The sequence below is a fragment of the Rhipicephalus sanguineus genome, chromosome 5 (genome assembly GCF_013339695.2).
Source record: "Rhipicephalus sanguineus isolate Rsan-2018 chromosome 5, BIME_Rsan_1.4, whole genome shotgun sequence".
NCBI lineage: Eukaryota > Metazoa > Arthropoda > Arachnida > Ixodida > Ixodidae > Rhipicephalus > Rhipicephalus sanguineus.
In genome coordinates, this window is record NC_051180.1 from 110,077,888 (window position 1) to 110,099,484 (window position 21,597).

The 21,597-nt window shown below is 47.8% G+C and overlaps 1 protein-coding gene across 1 annotated transcript in view; it reads right to left on the reverse strand.

Moving 5' to 3' along the window:
- LOC119394901 (protein masquerade-like) overlaps positions 1 to 20,574 on the reverse strand; it is a 44,682-nt gene extending 24,108 nt beyond the window's left edge. Inside the window, exons 1-7 of the mRNA XM_049416012.1 lie at positions 20,387 to 20,574; positions 18,564 to 19,814; positions 17,172 to 17,831; positions 10,913 to 11,061; positions 5,019 to 5,110; positions 3,647 to 3,924; positions 1,349 to 1,503 (exon numbers count right to left, since the gene is read on the reverse strand). Of these exons, the coding sequence (XP_049271969.1) occupies positions 1,349 to 1,503; positions 3,647 to 3,924; positions 5,019 to 5,110; positions 10,913 to 11,061; positions 17,172 to 17,831; positions 18,564 to 19,814; positions 20,387 to 20,492 (2,691 nt within the window). The 5' untranslated portion in view covers positions 20,493 to 20,574. The remainder of the gene's footprint in view (positions 1 to 1,348; positions 1,504 to 3,646; positions 3,925 to 5,018; positions 5,111 to 10,912; positions 11,062 to 17,171; positions 17,832 to 18,563; positions 19,815 to 20,386) is intronic.
- Between the last annotated feature and the right edge of the window lie 1,023 nt (positions 20,575 to 21,597).

Consider the following 21,597-nt stretch of genomic DNA (forward strand, 5'->3'; position numbering starts at 1 on the left):
ACTTGCCGCCTGCAAGGACCGAACCTGCGACGTTCGAATAACGCGTCCGATGCTCTACCACTGAGCTACGGCGGCGGTCATCCTCCCGTCCAATTTATGGGGTATATATGTGCATTTAAACCCAGGAGTGTTAGTCAGCGCCGATCGCAGCCATATCGGCGAGTGTGGAACACTCTTTTTCTGCCTGTTGGCGCCACGTAGCACGTGAACTTATTACGAGCTGGCAGCTGACCAATTATCCCTCGCATACTACCTGAATGCACCAAGTCTGCCAGAACACCAGGTCTGCCAGACCGAACCTGCGAAGGTCGCAGGTTCGGTGCCTGCCGACGGCAAGCCATCTTTTCGTCAACTTTAATTTCTTCACATTTATGTCCTAATTACTACAAATAACATCCCCTATGCTTTCCGTGGCATTATTGTCTGTTAGTTCTCATTAATATTGTGTCTAACAACGAAAAACGAGCCCTTAAAAGTAATCTTCTTTGACATCAAGTTGGTAATTCAAGGTTACATAACATGTTTTGCTAATGGGTCATTGAAATGTAACTTTAACAGCGGAAAAGTATTTTCGGCCTCGACTAATAATTAGCCACTGATTATGATAGGTGCCTTAATCTCACAGTATTTTTACAAAAAAGAACTATTTTCGGAGAAAAAAAACCGTCCCATAACGTGTGGTTCTTTCCTCGCGTTCAGTCTTGAAGTGCTGTTTTTGTTTTCTGTCATGATGAACCCACTAGGCCGTCAGTAGTCCTTGCATAGATAGTACTGAGCCAGTCATATATGCAGATCTAAACGTCGTCGATGCTTAGTAAATAAGCGAACAGCTATTATCACATCGTGAATGATGTGCAGTTCAAGTAATAAAACATATATTGTTTGTACCTCATAGCTGCGAGCGTCGTACATCCACAACTATAGGTATGTTAATGGCACCATCTCAGCGGCTGAAGAATACAAGAAATACTAATGAATGAAAAACAAATCAATCACTGAAGTGGGTCTGAATCATGGGATCGATGTTGCTGTAAAACCAGCAAACAGCCTGCCGCAGTCAACATAGGTCACCAGTTGGCAAACATTAGCTAATGCTGATTCCACGCGAGCAATTACGGTATTTGAATTAAGTCATAAGTTATCGTGGATGACAGCACCATATCCCATCATAGAAAGAGCATGGAAGCTTGTCCAGGAGGACATCATGTTCAAAAATAGTTAAACGTTAGCGTCAGTTGTCAGTGTTTTACTATTTCGAACGTAGCCGAGCCCGATGCCTGAAAGTAAATCACTCTTTACCCGTGCACTGTAATGGACCCAGCGCGATGCGCTGAAAGCACATGCTCACCTGGCAGGCATCGTCACCCTTCTCCCCGCCGGCGCAATACGAGCTGGCCGGCATCAGGAACTGCTTCTCGGTCACCGCGTTGATCTTGGCCGTGCAGTCGCGGTCCTCGACGACAGGCAGCACTGCTTCACGAACACGCAGCGCGATGGGTCCACCTGAAGCAAAAGATACGTGGAGAAGTATAGGTCGACGTCACGTGCCCGGCAGCGTCTCCACGAGCCCGCGAAATTCCGAATAGTTGAGAAACTAAAGGCTCGTTCACACCTGCGGCTAGCACGGTTGCGCAACCAAGTTAGTCGCTTTGCGATCATAACCGGTATAACCGGTAGCTTTGCTACCATAACCGGCTGCTTGTAACCGGCATAACCGGCATAACCGGTCACTTTGCGACCATAACCGGCTGCTTATACCCGGCATAAGCGGTCGCTTTGCGACCATAACCGACCGGTTTGGTCGCAAAGCGACTGCTTAGGCTCAGTCGCTCGCTACTCGATTTTTCAGTCGCAGGAATGTGGTCGCATACCTCTGAACCAATCACATGCGCAGGAATAGGACGTCAGCTTATTTTACGGGGCAATGACACTGCGAGCAACACGCGAACAGAGGTGAATTCTGTGTAGCAGCGAGTATATACGTCCACGACACGTTGCCGGGCCAGCTGGTTAGTATTCGTAATTGATGTGGCATAATTGATATGGCGTGGCATATGGCGCAACACGACAGGGACAGAGAAGAAGGACAGCGCTGTGTATGTGTCCTTCCTATCTGTACCTGTCGTGTTGCGCTACGCCAAATGGGGTATAAGCTGCACGCAGAAGTGAAGATCGGTCGCCTCGAGTCGCTTTTGGTCACCACTCGCAAATCGTCCGTTGCTAGTGGCAGGTGAGAACCTACTCTTCAGCTTAGCGCTTCGCTATCCTTATGGATCAGTTGTCCACGTATGTTCAGCACAGTTTGCGAGCCTCTCGTTTTCTTGTCTTATAGTGAGTAAATAAGCACGTGTCTGACACTGCTGCGCAGGCACGGTCTGGTGCTCTCTACCACAGTGGATATCAACAAATTTGCTAAGCGCATGCGTGGTAAGCGCTTGCGGTCCACGGGACTGGAATGTGAACGAGTTTTAATCATTTTAAAAAATGCGTGGCATGCTAGAGGCCCCTGTCTTTAAATTTAGGTACACGTTAAAGAAAACCAGATGGTCAAAATATTCGGGGCGCTATACTAGGGCGTCCGTCATAGTGATATCGTTGTTTTGGGTTTATTATTATTATTATTATTATTATTATTATTATTATTATTATTATTATTATTATTATTATTATTATTATTATTATTACTATTATTCAGACATGCCTGGCGGATGTCTACGAGTAGTGAGCGAGCGGTACCGGCGCCCGGCCTTAGAATTCGTGGGGGACAGTTGAAATTTAAAGAAAGAAAGAAAGAAAGAAAGAAAGAAAGAAAGAAAGAAAGAAAGAAAGAAAGAAAGAAAGAAAGAAAGAAAGAAAGCTTCAGAAGAATTAACAATGTCTTCAAGAAAAGCACCCTCCGCAAGATTTACTTTCAGTTTAAGTGCGGCTGATGTGGCCTGCAAATTGTTGCAACATTCTCCTTCACTTTATTAGCGTTCACTCATTCTCTCCTCTCTCATCTTTCTATTCCCCTTTGCCATTTTCCCAGCACAGGTATAGCCAACCGGACATGTTTTTGGTTAATCTCCCTGCCTTCTGACTTTCTGTTTCCTCCGTTCCTCTTTCACTCTCTACCCATGCCGATTTTGAGAAGTTAGTGTTCATCTAGGTATTGGATCGTTCCGGCGACTATAGGCGGCGCCACGGTCGGTCAAAATGGCGGACGAGACGGTGATGAGGCAATCTCACAAGCAGGGGCGTAGCCAGAAATTTTTTTCGGGGGGGGTTCAACCATACTTTATGTATGTTCGTGCGTGCGTTTGTGTGTGTGCGAGCCTATATACGCAAGCAAAACTGAAAAATTTCGGGGGGGGGTTTGAACCCCCCCAACCCCCCCCTTGCCTACGCCCCTGCTCGCAAGCGTGCGCGTGTCGAGCAGCGAAGCTCGTCAGGCCCTCTAGTTTCGCTGCAGACGTTACTTTCTATCGCTAAAGAAACGCAAAGATGTTTGAATGAAGGCGAAGCGACGTTCAGCGCCGGTCACATCACCGTGTTCCAGCTTCGAAGGAGGGCCGCGTGGCGCCGCCTGCGTCGCTGGAATGACGCGAGCTCACGCAAAACAGGCAGGCAGGAATTATGGTCCCTTGAATACTACAGGAATGCGTACCTTCACCCACGTAGCCGTATCCAGTGACGGTGCACCGATCCCCGGGAGCCGGCGCCGCTCCGCGGGCGGGCAGGCAGACGAGGCAGGTGCGTGGGTTGAGCTGGACGGCACCCTGGAGCTTGAGCAGCGCGATGTCGTTGTCCAGCGTCTGGCCGTTGTGGTTGTGGTGTATGTAGGTAGTAGCTACGCGGCGCGTCTGCGCTCCCGGGTGCGCCCGCTCACTGCCCAGGTCGTGGTCGCCGACGCGCACAAACACGGGCTCCCCGTTGCGTACCAAGCTGCACAAGCGCGCAGTAACAAACGCTGTTAACTTAATCCCTTGGTTAGCGAAAATTAAAAATAATTAAGAGCCCTTTCTTTATTGTGCTCACTGTCACTTTCGCTATCCCCGTTCACCTTCCTTGGTAATTGTTTCTTTCCGCCGCTCTCCTAACAAACCACCTATCTTGTAGCCGAGCCATTCAACTGATGTTGAATGCATAAAGACGACATTGCCGTTGAAACAGCGGTAGCGAACATCAATCACCGCTAGCCATCAATCAGCCAGCATTATTAGCCAGGGTGGTAATACGCGCAACTGCAGCTGCCGAAAGACGTCTATACTTTGAGAAGCCTTTTGTTGTGTGAACATTTATATTGTATAGCATGCAGAACTTGAGTATGTGAACATCCGACGGCTCTTTTCTCAACTGTAGCGTTTGTTTTAACTACGGGAAGATCCAGAGGGATAGGGGGAGGGGGGGGAGGTTCTGACGCACCCCTTAATTTTTGATCGTATACCTTCAAGTAGAGTAGCTATCAGGCCCTCCCATAAACTTAGTCGGTGTTACAAATTAAATGCGCTGTGTTGAGGACTCGAGCGCTTGTGTGCGCGCACGTGTGTGTGTGACGTCACTAGCGGTTACGTTAACAGACGGTCGGTAGCAAAAAATGTTATTCGCATTAAACAAATACGTCAAGCTGACGTATTTCATCTAGCTCATCTCTTTTGTTAAAATTAGGGCATGGAAGCAGCACCCGCGATATTTACAAGTCGCGTGCAGTGTTTTTTTTTTTTTTTTGTTAACTTGCAGAGGGAGTCTTTAAACCGAAAGCACTCTAATGCGTCTCGTACATCCCAGCACTTAAATATCACACGGACCACTTGTAGTTCACAATGGACATGAGTGCGAGCACGCTAGCATTTCTGAATTCTTCGGCTAACGGAACGTCGCAGCCGCAGTATGGAGAATATAGAAGCCGCCCTCTCACGCTCGAGAGCAGCACGCCATAACCATTTAGCCATTAATCGATATAGCCAGTAATGCTGGCTTTCCGAAAATGCGTCGCCGTGAGCTTGCCAAAAACCGCTTGCCATGCGTGCTGTACTTACCTAGTGACGCAATGCGCTGCCGTTAGAACCCATTGCGTGCCGATCAGAGCTCCTCCGCATAGGTACTGGTTCTGTGAGTTGATCAAAGCCGCCTGCAAACAATAAATTAAAAATAAATAATAATAAATTAAAAAAAAACTAAGACAGCTCCGCACTAGTGGTGCCGGAACGGCGGAGCTGGGCGGCCATGTTTGTTTCTCTTTATTTTTATTTCTTCATCTCTTTCTTTTTCTCTCTTCTCTCTATTTTTCTATGTCTTTTTGTCTTTGTTAATGTCTATTTCTTTCTTTCTCTCTCGATATATTTCTTTCTATTTCTAGCTCCTTCTAACTTTCTTTCTCTTTGTTCCTTTTCTTTCTCTCTGTCTATTTCTCACTTCCTCTTTCCTTTCAACTCGTTCTCTTTCTGTCTATATGTACATCTCTCTCTTTTTTCATTCTCTTTTTTCTTTATCTTTCTGTTTTTCTTTCCTTTCTTTCTCTCTATTTCTCTCTGTTTCTTTCTATGCTACGTTTTACTCTCTCCCCTTCTCCTTTCCCTCCTACTCACCGTCACTTCCCTTTCCCAACCCCTTGGTATACTATGCTATACAAGGCCATGTTATGCTCTGCTAGCGTACCTGGATAGCCGAGTGGTTACGACGCTCACCTTCGGATCGTGGGTACGCGGGTTCGAATCCCGCCTCGTCAAGGAATTTGTTTTGCCAAGAATTTATCTCCTTCTCTCTCTCTCTCTCTCCCATCAAAATTATTCCATCCCTCGCCGGACAAATCGGCGCACGTGTTCTGGGAACGAAGTAGAAGAACACGTAGAGGAAGGAGGTAGCGCGTGCCGGTTCGCGATTATGATAGTTTTCTGTTGACGGATTACAACCAACGGCTGGCATAAATAACTCCTCTGTCACGAAAAAAAAAATCCCCACGATGTTGTGCGTTGGCCATTGACGGCGTTCTCTAATTTTACATCGAAGCTTTATAAGGCTAGATTGATTAGTGGGGTTTTTTGGCGCAAGGGCCATGGGTGGCCAAAGAGCGCCATGTCTTTTATGTGGTGTTAGCGATGACCAGTGATTACGATGATAGGGTGTATTGTGGCTGTATAGAGGCCTAAAATCACGCGCTATAAAGAAGCGTAAAAAATGTGTATACAGTCTAAAATTATGGCAGTGACAAGTGGTGTGATCTATGGTTGTGGGATAAATGACGAGTGATCATGGTATTTACAAGTGAAAAACGGGATAACAGCACGAGTGCCTCCTCAAGGCCTTTGATCCCAAAGGCCGGGAGGCAGGTGCTTCCTTTGATGGAAACCGTAGCAGCAGCCTCAATCATGAGGCCGCGCTACGGAGCGCCTGGAAAGGCTAGGGTTCCATAAGGCTAGGGTTCCATGTATTTTCACTGTGCGTCAACAAACACGCATGTGCGATACAAATTGGGCAAACGCCACCACTCACCACCGGTCCACTAAAAAATTACACATCATCTCCCCCTACGGGCACCTATGATGGGATGCGAAAGCATCGCGGGGGGTGCGCATCCAGTTTCCGTTTCACTTATGCGACTTACGAGATTGTGGTTGTGTAATTTTTTTGTGACGAATTTGTATGTGTGTGTATATGTGTGAAACATCGATTGCAAGTGTTGCCTCCGCGTCATTTCATGTTTTGATTTATGTCCATGTAACTGAAGTTTGTATTGTCATTCTCGTAAAAGTATCTAGTAAGCAAATGTTATGCTGAATTGTTATTGATGTTAACCGCCTATGATATAATAACTTTTTCTAAGCACACGCGATGATGAATAACTGCGGCTCACACATACATTTAGGGACAGCTTCAAGATCGTCAAACACTTTTACGGCGCTAGCGCCTAGTGACATTATGTTCTTCAAGGAGCACACCGGAATTCGCCCCCAGCCAACCGTAAGTTGAGCGTTGGCTCGAATGTTATGAAACCACAATAAAGCATAAAAACTCATATAAAAAGGACGTAATTGTACAAGTTAAGAGTTGTATTGGATACATATTGCCCTGTGCGTCCTGTATAGGACAATAAATAAAATTTTTAACAACAACAACAACATATGATATCGGAGTAAAAGTTGTGATAAGGGCCAATTAACTGCTAGGATAATTAACTGAATGAGTTAACTGAAAGAGCTCGCGGCTTTCTTGCGAACAGCTGGGACCGTTGGGGCACCTGGTGGAGCAGGTCTCAACCACGCGCTTCTTTGTACGTGGCCTCTGAGATCCGTGGAGTTTATCGCGGAGGCCACGCAGTCGGTCGGCTGTCTGATCAGTCGGGATGGATGGGTGTATACTGTAAAATTGCCTTTGGTTTACCAAAAAAGTTGTTCGCATTTAGTAGCCCGTATTATTTCCTCAATGCTGAACTCGCTGCCGGCCGCCGGCGTCGGAGCATGCGTCGCACGTTGAAACAGTAATGGAAAGCGTTTGCAGGAACAAATACAGAGACAAAAATTGCTCTGAATGTTTAGATAGCGTTTGCAAATTCTTGGGTAGGTTCAAAGTAGTGGCGTACCGAGGCTACCCCTACTACATCATTAGCATATGAGAACATTGTACAGCTTTGGTTTCATGTAATAGCTCCATTTTCATGCTGGGATTAATTGCGTCTGCACAGGCTTAGCTTTGTCTAAGAGAGATGTTGGAACCTATGAGCGGAATCGGTGATTCCAATTTTCTAACCTAATGCACGCACCTCTGCGAATGTCGCAAGGAATTTTCTTAACGCAGTGACATTAAAAATTTAACGATAATAGAGCATGAATGTTCTTAGAATGGAGCTAGCGACATGTTTGATGGCTGTCACATTAGAAACTGATTGCACGTGAACAAAAGTCCCAAAAATTAAAGGAAAAAGAACGGAAACAAGCACATTGTAGAATTCCGGATAAAGAAAACTAGTATGCAAATAATGTAACGTGGTCAGTTGAAAACTACAAGGTCAGCTTGATTAACGTTTATACATTCATTCTGCTCTATCGATGTGCGATATACACTTAGGCACGTAGTTTTGTTGTCCTATACATACAGTTAAAGAAATAGCAACGAATACGCACAATAACATTACCACACATTATTTGAAACAACGTTGCGGCGTTAAAAAGAAATTCTCAAAGCAATTAAGCGAAAGACGAAGATATTCTTATCAAGTTATTTACTTCTCAAGAATCTATGACGTGTGTTTATCGCCGTGTTTCATTAGTGTCTTTTTTTTTTTTCAAATAACCATACGCCGAAGCTTTTTTTCTGAGCACATTGGACGCTTATCCAAAGTTCTCTTAATCTGCATTCTCACTTTTTCACATACGCTCGTTTTTATCTTCTCTGAATGGCCAAGTGACAAACACGTAGTAAAAATAGATCGCGAGCTTCCGTTACAGGACTCCGTAAAGAAGACAAGGAATAATCATACTCTAACGTCCAGACGTCGCGAGGCCTTTAAGCGAGAGCTCTTTAGAGAACGCGAAGTATCAGATTACGTTTGGTCCTCGAGACCTTGTTATCGTTCCGTCCGAATGATTTATTGGCAAAACGTGCTTAAATTTGGGTTCACAATGACTGAAAAACAGTTTGCTTCCACTATAGGCGAGATGTCGCTCTCACTGCTTTCAAAGGTTGTGAGAGAATGGTTGTGGTTGTGAAAAAAGTCACATGGTTCCTTATTCCTTTGCCTAAAGCGACTCGCATGAGAAAGCCATCTTCTTCTTTTGATTCTCCCGAAAGCTTTCTGCATCCAACGTAGTATCGCACTGCCCCCGTGAGCGGAGGCATTCGAGGCATTCGAAGCTTCCTGAACCTCACGTGGTTTTGCAGTGCCTCCAGGATCGGCCCACCTTTGAACTAAGCGACGGATTCATGTGATGACGTAATCACATGACGTCACAATGACGTCACAAATTTTGGCGACTTGCGACGTCTCCATGACGTCATATGGTAATGTCATCAGATTTTTTGCATCACTCTTGTTGACGCCTCGGACGACGCCGACATATATACTCGTTTGATAAGGCATCTATAGTCGGATACAACTTTAGAAGACCGCAGCATTTCCTCCTCAAAGGCGGATGCACACCACGCCTGCACCAATGGGGGTGCAGTCCAGACTGACGTCATGAGCCGGACGGCCGGTGACTTCGCCTTCGGAGAATATCGCCGAGTGCATGAGCGGGACTATAGTCGCGGAGGCGATCGGCTGCCGCGCTTGGGTCAGTTGTATTCGACTATAAGTAACGCTTTCGCCTTAATAATGTGAGTATGCTCAATAAGGTAGATTTTAATGGCGGCCTGTTCGCACCCAGAGATTCTTAGCACCATCCACTGCGTCACAGGTCTGGCCGCCATGGTCAGTTGCTTGGCCATTTCCTGGTCATTCATGGTCACCATGGCCGTTCATGGTCATTCATGGTCAGTTCGCAACTGACCATGAATGACTATGACTGACCAAGTTGATTCGCAACTGACCAAGAGTGGCGGACGGGATTTCAAGAGAAGGTAAGCGCACAAGGGGGAGGCAGTAAGTTAGTTGGGCAGATGAGATTACAAAGTTTGCGGGATAAAGTGTGAGAGGCCCTGTAGTGGGTGTAGTCGGACTGACGACGACGATGACGATGGCTCAGTAAGACTTGTATACAGGGCCACGGCTGTGTTTATAAAGAGGTGCGATCACTGCATCTAATTTCAAGCGTTAAAAAAACCGAATATAAGAGCAGAAAAAAAAAACGAAAGTTTAGCTATTCTGAGGGGAATAGCTGAGACACCGCTCTTTTAACCAGCAATATTATGGAAAGATGGCGCCAAATGCATCGAAATCTCTAGCGATCACTTCGAGGTGCACGCCCCTCGTTCATATCCTTCTTAACCGAGAGAATAAACGTGCAGTTTTGTAATCTTTAAATAATTTATTGGTCAAACTTCCTCGTCGCAAACGAGGCGAAAGAGAGGCTTTGCTTGTCACTATAACCTTTGCTTGCGCGAAGCGCATAGCGCACTTACAAAGACAAACACTTTCCGGGCAGCTTGAGTGACGCCGAAGTGCAGAAAGTGTCGATCCCCCCTCCTCACACAAACACACATTCTTCCTCCCCTTCTTCTCCGTATCGTCCACTTCGTATAGATAAAGGTCTCGCGCGACGACACGGGTGCCGCGTAGCAGTGCTAGCACCCAAAGGCAGCTACCTATCACGCGTACTCACAGAAGCACGAAAGATAATATATATATATATATATATATATATATATATATATATATATATATATATATATATATATATATATATATATATATATATATATAATTGTTGGCGTTTAACGTTCCAAAACTAAGATCTGATTATCTTTGGCCCGTGTGCTTGTATATATATATATATATATATATATATATATATATATATATATATATATATATATATATATATATATATATATATATATATATATATAATTGTTGGCGTTTAATGTCCCAAAACTAAGATCTGATTATCTAAGCACACGGGCCAAGACCAAGACCTACACAAGAAAGAATCTTTTTTTCGAGGGGCTCATTTCTATGTCAGACACAAACGAATGAACCCAACAGACAATTGGGCCAGGTAAAGCCTGGGGGAGATTAATTGCTGTATTTAAGTGTAGTGTAGTAATTATTACGTAAATTGAAATTAATTAAATTGTATGTTGCGTTAATCTGGTTGCGCTCATAGAAGAGTACCATTGTTCGCCGGGTCCATCGCTGTTATTGATTCGACGCTCGGACGCAACACGCGCCTCTCCCCGCTGGTTTTCACGTTTCTTGCTCACGTATGGCTTGTGGACCTTCTAGTACTCCAAGATGTCGGCCACTGCAGTGACGTCAACGCAACCAAACTGTACTCACTTGCCAACACCACTCTCCAGGGACAGAGTCCTTGCCCCCCGTGATCCGCGCCGCATGACGCCGGTCGGGCCCGGAGCCTGATCCGCCCCCTTTGACGCCGCACGTAGAGGGGCGCGGCGGGCGGCGGCCCTTTGCCACAGAAGGGGCCCCTGCAATGGGTCAGAAAGATAATAAGAACACGAAGACTTCTGGTCACTTACTAAGTCAGAATTTATTTTACAGTTCGTTATATGTTTTTTTCAATACCGCGAGCCCTTTCGGGCTCTTACAGGGTCGGAAAATTTACAACACTGAGAGCAAATATACGGCACAATAGAAGCATGCAAAACAGTATAATACAAATAGCACAATGCAAACTTAGAGCAACAATGCATAAAGAGCATATAATAACATAGAAAAGCGCAGCATAGAAACGATGTAGTGCTAATGTGCACAAAAATAAAGAACATCGAAATAAAACACGTAAATTGCATCTTCTTTTTTTTTTTTTCAGAACTCCCGAGCAAATTGGCACATCCAAACATGCCCGAGTTAAGTTTGTTCCATTCTTTGATAGTTTTAGCAAGATACAAATGTTTGTAAACACCAACTCTTGGTTAGTTGACGACGAAAATCTTCTCAGAGTTTCCAAAATTCCCTGCGCTGAACACAGCTGCAGCTATACATCGGAGAAACCAGTAAATTCCAGAGACGACCGTAAGATCGAAAGCTCGACACGTGTAAAAAGAACTGGCAGATCCCACGCACTGTGGGAATCCATGCAATGCGAAGCAGCCAGCAAAGAGCTGCATACATCGCCGTGTTTGTCTTTAAGGCACATCAAGTCATTCATGTGATGACTTCCAGTTCACTATATAGCGCATGTTTGTCAGACTTGCATGCGCATACAATGTGGTGCATAACATGCTTATGAAACGTGTATTTCGATATGTACAAGGCATGACCTGTCGTTTATGCTCGTCAGGCACTCATGTCATGTCATACTAATTTTGGTATATATCCAGTAAACGAAACGGCCGGAAGCACACCAAGACAGTGTCATGTAAATCATGTCGTTCATGACACGCATGTCATGATTTGCATGTTAGTACCTGTCATTTGTGTTCCTCGTACAGTCACGTCGAGCAATACCAATGTTGGTATACATCAAGCCAGCGAACCGGCCGCAAGCGCACCATGGGCTTGGCATGTAAATCGTGTCGTATACATGATATGCTTATCATTATATTCATATTACCACCTGTAGTTTATGTTCGTCATACAGTCACGTCGCGCAATACCAATTTGGTGTATATCAAACTAGCGAATCAGCCGCAAGCGCACCTTGAGCGTGGAATGTAAGTCATGCCGTAGATGACGTGCATGTTGTGATTTTCATGTTACCTCCTGCCATTTATGTTCGAGATACAGAAATGCTTCGTCATACCACTTTTGGTATATATCCATTTATTTAAACGGCCACGAGCTCCCCGAGACCATGTCATATAAATCATGTTGTACATGACATGCCTGTCGTGATGTGCACGTTAGGACCAGTCACTTATGTTCGTCATACACTCTTGTCACGCCGTACCAATTTTGATATATATCAAATAAACAAAACGGCCGCAAGAGTACCAAGACCATGGGATATAAATCATATATTTCATGACATGCTTGTCGTGATTGTTATGTTATGACCTGTCATTTATGTTCGTCATACAGTCATGTTATGCCATACCAATTTTCGTATACTAACGAAACGGACAGGACAGCACAGATTCGTAGGATAGATAGATAGATAGATAGATAGATAGATAGATAGATAGATAGATAGATAGATAGATAGATAGATAGATAGATAGATAGATAGATAGATAGATAGATAGATAGATAGATAGATAGATAGATAGATAGATAGATAGATAGATAGATAGATAGATAGATAGATAGATAGATAGATAGATACGCTTAAAGTCGCAGAAGTTCGCTAAGAAATGCTTCGCATTTAAAACAATCATTGTCCCAACACACTGGTAAAGCGTGCGCGCAACGGCGACCACGTCATAGCCCGGAACAACGCATCCGTCATCGTCAAAGAAAGAAACATAACAACGAGCTTACTAATCTTCACTGGTGCAGCGGACAGCTACATCAATCTGCCCAGCTGACAATACCGCACACAGTGCTTAATAAATATTCCACATGATTAAGGTCTAGTGGTTATGGTGCTTGACGGCTGACCCGAAGGTCGCGGGATCAAATCTCGGTCGCAGCGGTCGCATTTCGATGGAGGCAAAATGCTAGAGGACTGTGTGCTTAGATTTAGGTGCACGTTAGAGAATCCCAGGTTGTCGAAATTTCCGGAGCCTTCCGCTACGGCGTGTCTAATAATCATATCGCTGTTCTGGGACGTGAAACCCCAACAATTATGATTAATAGGCAGACAGCTGTCTGACAGCAGAATCAAGGACGTTACGGAAGGACATTACGCTCACATAACAGTCACATTTTTGTTCAATCTTTTCGCAGTGTTAAAACAAGGTAAGTATTTCACAGTGTTAAAACAAGGTAATTAGGTACCGCCGAATGCAAAATGAGCGTGTTTAAGCACCGCTCTTTTTAACGCCGCACGCCCGGAGAACTTCGGGTGACATGGAGTGCTTCTTATGACCAACTTTTCGTATATACCTCCTCCTCCTTCGTTTTTATCTGGAGGTAAGATGACCGCGCCGAAGTCTGCGTTTGACGGCAGGGGAACGCCGGAAGAATCATACCCTAAAACCAAAGCAAGGACGAAGACGAGTTTGAATATATTGGGTTCCATACACCTACTTTGTATAGGTTTCCCTTGAAGTTTTTCTCGCTATCCTTGGTTCGCCCACATATCCATGCTGCGTATGTGTATCTATTTGCCTATCTTCTTAAAATACTGGTTATCGGATTACCTTGCACGTGGAAAGCCATGCGTCGGCCTTATGAAGCGTGCGAAAAAAAAAATGAGGTACATCCTGTATCGGAGCGAACCCTTCACATTTCTCACTCTTTAAATGCGCGATTCGCAATGGTGCTCGCCCAAATCGGGTCACTATGCCGAGAAGGAGGCGGGAGAGCGCATTTTATTTTTCGCCGAGCCACGGTGTGTCACCAGGTTATGCAAAACGTGAGCACAACTGGGTCCCTTCCTGCCCTTGGCACGCACGCTCTCTTCGACGCCCACTCGCGACATGCTGCGCGCTCTGTTAACTAGATGGCAGGCGGGGAAGGGGGTGGGGGAGGCACACCTTCCTGCTTCCTTCTCCTACGACGATCTCCTCCCTTTCCTTTAGGCGTACCAACGTAGTCACGTGGCGTCCCCATCGCCGGAACAGGCACGGAAAAAAAAGCCGTCTTGATATAAACGTCAAAGGACGCTTGGAAATGTAGTAACTGTTGCGTCCAACTCCTTAGTAGCGACAGTGTGGCAACAACATGAGACGCATTTGCAGCGTCGCTACGTCTGCAGCGTATACAATAGAGAGTTTTAGTGCCGGGGACCCCAAACCGCCTGCGTACGCATGCTCTTGCGTTCCTTTGTACTCCCAGCCGCATCAACGGAGAATACAAAAGAACGCAAGGGCTTACGTACGCAAGCCGCTTTGGGGCCCCGGCACTAAAACTCTCTGATATCGTGTGTTGTTACGTTCCAGGGTGAAAATATGTTCCGACCAAGGAGTCTTAAAAAAGCTTTGCTTAGCGAATGTTTGAAACCAGCCAAGTAACAGCGCTATGCACAGTGGGCGGCCTGACGACGGGACGTTAGAGGCCTATGGACGACAAACTTGTTTGGCTATAATGATCCGGTATAGATAACTGCGTGGTTTGGTTGCCACGTTTATATAGCTCTCTGTTGGCGACGAAACAAGGATGGTGAGAAAAAAAATCGACGAAAACTAATACAAAGTTGGTGTATGGAACCCAATATCTTCAAACTCATATTTGTCTTTGCTTTGGTTCTAGGGTAATACAGAGAAACATAAAGCGACGTGACATTAGCGAGTTTTAGTATAGCGGAAAACAGCAAACGCAAGGGTTTAGCGTTAGCGTTAGCGTTGCGTGCTCCTAACTGCGCATGAGCAGAACGTAAACGTAGCCCGAGCTCTTACGTACGAACGCTATTTCTGGAATATAGCGTTCAACGCTAACGCACGCAAGAGATCCCGTACGTAAGGAAAGATGGCGGTGCCTGTTGAAGCGAGAGCCGTCCACTTCGAATCTTTGTAGCCGTCGTCCTGCATTATTAAACTTATTCATTCCCTAATAATGTTCGTGTTTGATTTAGATTTGAGTAATGAGGCTTCGCCAACCGTGTACCGCCAATAAAATAGCTCCGTTTTTGAGATACAAAGTGGATTTGCGCTGCAGAAGGCTTAGCAAGATTTGTTTGCAAGGTTCGCTCATGTTTTCTGTAGAAGCGCAGAGATGGCGACGCTGTCTTTAGTCGCCTCTTTCCAAGATACGGCCACAAATCAAGCAGATACATGTCAGGCGTCGTTTCCCTTCATGCCTTTCGCGGCAGTGCATGAATGTGACGCGTGATGCGTCCCAGCTTAAAAAGGCCAAGTAATAGGGGTCTTGAAGAATTCTCGAACGCGGCATGTCGACAGAAAACAGTGTGTCAGAACTCAACACTTCTGCGTTTGGAGACGCAACAGTGGTGACTTTGGATCAGCTCGACTTGGTGGCGCTTTTTGTGGCTTCTACAGTGCATTTAGTGTTTTATGTCTAGATGGCGCCGTATGTGCTTGCGGTAGCGTTAGCGGGAATGCCTTCCGCTGTACTAAAAGACCACCAGTTGGCACGCAGCGCGTTCTGTTTTAGCGTTAGCGTTGAGACGCACGCTAACGCTAACGTAAGTGTTTCCCGCTATACTAAAACTCGCTATAAACGCTTACGTTAGCGTTAGCGTGCGTCTCAACGCTAACGCTAAAACAGAACGCGCTGCGTGCCAACTGGTGGTCTTTTAGTACAGCGGAAGGCATTCCCGCTAACGCTAACGCAAGCACATACGGCGCCATCTAGACATAAAAACACTAAATGCACTGTAGAATCCACAAAAGCGCCACCAAGTCGAGCTGATCCAAAGTCACGACTGTTGCGTCTCGATGTCGCGTTTGCAGAAGTGTTGAGTTCTGACACACTGGTTTCTGTCGACATGCCGCGTTCGAGAATTCTTCAACACCCCTATTACTTGGCCTTTTTAAGCTGGGACGCATCACGCATCACATTCATGCACTGCCGCGAAAGGCATGAAGGGAAACGACGCCTGACATGTATCTGCTTCACCTGTGGCCGTATCTTGGAAAGAGGCGACTAAAGACAGCGTCGCCATCTCTGCGCTGCTACAGAAAACATGAGCGAACCTTGCAAACAAATCTTGCTAAGCCTTCTGCAGCGCAAATCCACATTGTATCTCAAAAACGGAGCTATTTTATCGGCGGTACACGGTTGGCGAAGCCTCATTACTCAAATCTAAATCAAACACGAACATTATTAGGGAATGAACAAGTTTAATAATGCAGGACGACGGCTACAAAGATTCGAAGTGGACGGCTCTCACTTCAACAGGCACCGCCATCTTGCCTTACGTACGGGATCTCTTGCGTGCGTTAGCGTTGAACGCTATATTCCAGAAATAGCGTTCGTACGTAAGAGCTCGGGCTACGTTTACGTTCTGCTCATGCGCAGTTAGGAGCACGCAACGCTAACGCTAACGCTAAACCCTTGCGTTTGCTGTTTTCCGCTATACTAAAACTCGCTATTGTCCCTAATCTGCGCGAACGCCTCTGACTAGCGGTGCAATCCCACACACGTCAGCGCATTCACTGCTCATTTACTTATTTCCTTCCCTGCTCTCTCTCTCATCTTTCTATTCCCCTTTCCCATTCCGTCAAAGTTGGGTAGACAACCGGGCACTTTTCCGGTTAACCTCCTTGCTTTCTGCTTTGTTTATTTGCTCCTCCATACTGATGCATTGAGAGCAACGTCAAAAAAAAAAGACCATTTGCATGGACTGTGTGAAATAACCGAACTCAGGATCCAAGGGTGCAGAAAAACTGTAGTGCACTTGTTTTCTAATAGTTAAACATAGTTCATGACCACCTGGTTTTTCATTCTACAGATGTAACTTCAGACTGTGCGTTAGGAATACGATTTCGGCGATTCAAGAGCGTTCGAAAGAAACAAACACAAAAATCAAGCACGCACGCAGCTCTACAGTAAAAGGACACGTGTTACTTACTCGTTGTGCTGGAAGGCAATGCGGTCGCGATCTCGGCGTCTTGGAGCAAGAGGTTCGGCTGCTGAAGCATCTTCCTTGGAGGAGCAGCGGCTGCGGGCTTGGGTCGCTGCTGTCGCTCGGGCGGCTGCTGAGCCTCGGGTCGTGGCACCTGCCGCGGTGGCGGTGGCGGAGGTCGAGATCCCGGGTCAGGGTTCAAGGCTGCCCGTGGCGGGGGTTGCGACGGCGGAGGCGGCGGGGGATTCTCCGGCCTCGACTGGTCTTCACTGACAGCTGGGGAGGCGGCCGCGGCTTCTTCCGCAATCCTCTGCACTTGAGCGACGTTAGCACAGCACACGAGCCCTTCCTGCGGGCACAAAAGCCTCGGATGGATGGCGTTCTCGCCGAAGCAGGCGAAACGCAGGTAACTCGAAATGCAGTTGCCCGGGCACGGAGGAGCTCTCTGATGTTGTTGCTGCTGCTGCTGGTGCTGCTGATGTTGTGGATGCGGCGCAGCGGGAAGAGCATTGGACTCCCCGCCTCCCGGCCTCTCGTCGGAGTTGGAGGGCCTCAATGGCCTGAGCATCGGCTGGTTCGACTCGTCATTAGCCAAGCCGATCGGGGGCGGACCGTGCTGGTTGTCCCCTTGAAAGTCCATGCTGCTGGGACTGGGAGGTCGGGGTCCTGCGAGGAAAGTTCATTGCTCCATTGTTTACGCGCATATATTGATGAAGGTTGACGTCTGAGCTCTATGAAACACATGCAGTACAGTTGGCGCCGTTTATACTGCACCTCCTTGCACGAAGGCAAGGGCCTTGTTGTGAGCAATAATGTATTCTCTGTTTTCCAGAAAAAGAAATAAGCTTAAAAAGTGCGTATTCAAGCCACGAAAATGAACTCAATGTTTGCTCAAGCATGCACACTTGTGACCACGCTTAGCGTGAACACGGGAGCGAGTGCCGCACGGTGCAATCAGCGATGCCTACCTACACTAACGCGAGACTCGGCACGTGCTTAGTTGCGATACTACTTCACCTTCGCGCGAACCGCATAATCTGAGCGCCCCTTCACCAAAGGCGCTCACCGATGACGTGATGCTCGCAATAGTAATATGACCGCGCTTTAATCGAACTGGGCACGGGTGGAGCTTCGTGTTGGTGTAGGTATAGGCGTCGCCGACAGGACCCCACATTTAAACTTACTGTATATGCTACCTTTAGGTAGCATATACAGTAAGATCAGGCGGCAGACACTCGCGATGGGAACCCAATCACTAGTGAAGGCAATCGATCAATGATGAAAGGTAAGATTGCTCACATGAACGTATGGCTTTTGCAACATTTTCTCCCTAAGTCTACTGAAAAAGAAAACGATACCGTGGGCACTTCGTAAGATCAGTACATGCGTCACGCTTACCCGGGCGCTGCAGGGAACCAGGAGGGTGATGTTGGGACGGCCTCAATCGCTTCGGCGGACCAAGTCCCTGTTTGACCGGCCGAACACCACCTTGTGGCAGTCCCTGCGGGGGCGGCTGAGGAGGTTCCCTGCGTGGACCGTCCGGTCGGCCTTGCTGCGGTGATCCGAGGTGCTCGTGCTGCGGTCGCCGGTGTCCTCCGCCGCCACTCTCCAGGGCAAGCTGATCCATCATGGCCTGATCGACGGGTATCACCGCATTCAGCTGGTCGTGCGCCTGCGGGTGGTTTTGGTACGGACGCTCTTGCGGTATTATGGCGCCGAAGGGCCTTTGTTGCTGCATCGGCGGTCTCTGCTGACGCATTGGAGTCCCATGCTGCGTCGCGAAAAAGCCGTTTCCGGGTCTCTGGTCGCGCTCGGGCTGCGAGCAGCAGATGGTGCCGCTGGGACACGTCGTAGTGCGAAGCACGAGCTGCGCGGGCTTCTGACAAACGCCGCTCAAAAAGGGGGGAAGACAGCGGCCGTCGCAAGCCGGTATGGGAGGCTCTGTGGTCGTGGCCGCCGCGCTGACGCAGCAAGAACCGCCCGTCGGGCACGAGTGAACCGTAGACACGTGGTCGCAAAGGATGCTGAGAAGCGGGGACACGCACGATCCGGGACATTCCGGAAGCTTCGGTTCCTGGGCTGCATCGCGGGACGGAGAGTGATCTGGCTGCTGTTGCTGCTGCTGAAGCGTGCCGTCGTGCGGTTGTTCAGCCTGAGGGGGACCATCCGCGGAAGTGCAGCACACGGCGTCAGGACCGCAGGATGGCGAGGAAAGAACGCGGTGGCAGTACTGGGACAGTCCGTTGCCGACGCATACACCAGTACACACGTCACGCTGCGTCGGAACCTGCGTGGGCGATGGTGGTGGTGGTGGTGGCGTTGACGACGGGCGCTGCTGCTGCGGCTGTGGCGGTGCTTCCACTGCTGGTGTTACCGGAGGGAGCGGAGTAGGGACGGTGGCGTTGCTGTCTTCGTCAACTGCAGTGGCAGGTGAAGTGGCAGGAACCATTTCGTCTTCGGCTAAGGGCGCCGAGGTCTCGACTGCAGTGCCGCCCAGGCTAAACTCCTTAGGCACGCAGCAACGCAAATAGCTGGCGCCGCACTGAATCTCGTCCACTACTTGGTCGCACAAGAGGGCGGTGATGGCGTGCACACATTCTCCTGGACACCCCCGAGCTTTGCTTGTGGATGTAAGGGAACCCAATATTCCTAGCAGCAAAAGAGAAAGTATCAAATACTGGTGTCAGTGTGAGGAATATATTATTCATGCACACATTCAAAGCCCGAATGATTCGTCAAGTACTAACGACAAAACGCATACCCATTGTATTATAACGTACATAAAGTAAGTTATCTTGCGTACTATTGCGATCGCGGCGCAAGTCAGATAATGCAAGCTTATCGCTAGATAACAAAACATCGTAGCTGATAGGACTATTGGATATACGTCATGTTCAGGCGAGTGAAAGACTAATCACGAGCATGAGACACAGGCCTACGCCTTCATAGATAATCATATATTGTGACCATGCAAATTATCTGGTTGCTATAATACTACAAAAAACGTACCGGACATGACGTTCACTTTATGGTGCAAAGCACGCCTTCATAGACGGCATGGTTAGTGCTTAGTTTCGTGTTCCTGAAGACTTCGTCACGTGCCAGAGGAGTAGAGTTTTTGTTTTAACTGGGGTGTCGACAATCAAAGCCGGCTTTTCGCATAACTGATATACTGTGGCGACGTTTCATTTCGTGCTAAAATCACAAACAAGACACCTTACCCGAGAGTATGGCAGACGTGTCCTGTGCTTGAACGCAAGTGATCGCCAGGAGAGCCAACGGAAATAGGAACATCTTGGCTGGTAGGTTGGCGAGTGTCCGAGCCATGCTGAGACACCCAGACAGCGTCCTGATGCAGGGACTGCTGCTGCGATTCGCGCGCAGCACTGCAGCCGGATGCGCTAGCAGCGTCGGGGGCAGCAGCTGAGAGTCGAGAGCTGGTGGCGGCGCGTCGGTGGTTCACGTGCACACACACAAAAAACTGCGGCGACTAGAGGTAGGGGAGGGAGGGGCGGGGGGAGGGATAGGAACCGCTGCTTCCGGAAACCAGTTCGGGTGAGGTCGTCGCTCCCTGGGTCGGCAGAGCGCCCCGGGGGGAAGGAGGGGGAGGAAGATGAGGAGGAGAGGGAGAGGTACGCGTCTGTCCGTTTCCAGGTCAGCCGGATCATGCACTTTCCAGCCCGGGAAGGTCACGGCCAAGGACGGCCATTCAGCAACACCTGCGGCCGGCAGTGGACAAGAGTCGGCCAGACGCCTACCCCCCAAGGGGCTTGCACCGTTACTCGTGAGGAGGTGAAATCTACTCCTCCCCATCGCCCTTCCGCACACCCGCCCCTCCTCGTTACGTTGCCCGCCCTGCACGGATAACGCTGCGTGAACTAGAAAACGATGCGGACGATTCGATTGCCCATTTGGGACGTCCTTGCCCCCGGGACTGAAAGCCAAAACTAAACGGCACATTGTGTAGACAGGATGTCTGTGTATTTGTCAGTTACGTCATTACGTATGAACTCCTGACAGAAAGAATAATAAAAAGACAGCCCGTGCCAACTACTGAGCATTGTAACCGGTACATTAGAGGTTTCTGAAGATTCATAGCCACGTCAATTTCTGGGCAACGTAACCGTAGCAGTGATGGCTCTTAAGAATAAAACGGAGGCTCGCGATGGTACGACGGATGCAGCGAACAACTGGTGGTCAGCTTTGTGTACGTGTAGCTTTTCTTCCGCCTTGTCCCGACAACCCGCTCCTTCCTTAATGACATATTCTTTTGTGGGGCCACGGAACAAAGAAGTGGTCGTGAGAAACACTTCAGAAGAGTCACGCCGTCTTCCGCGGTCATGTATGGCTGTAGTGCTTCCTTACACCAGCGCCGCCTTAGAAGCGTCCACAGTGACACGGGCAGGGATAGCCCCTGCAAATGTGTCAGACA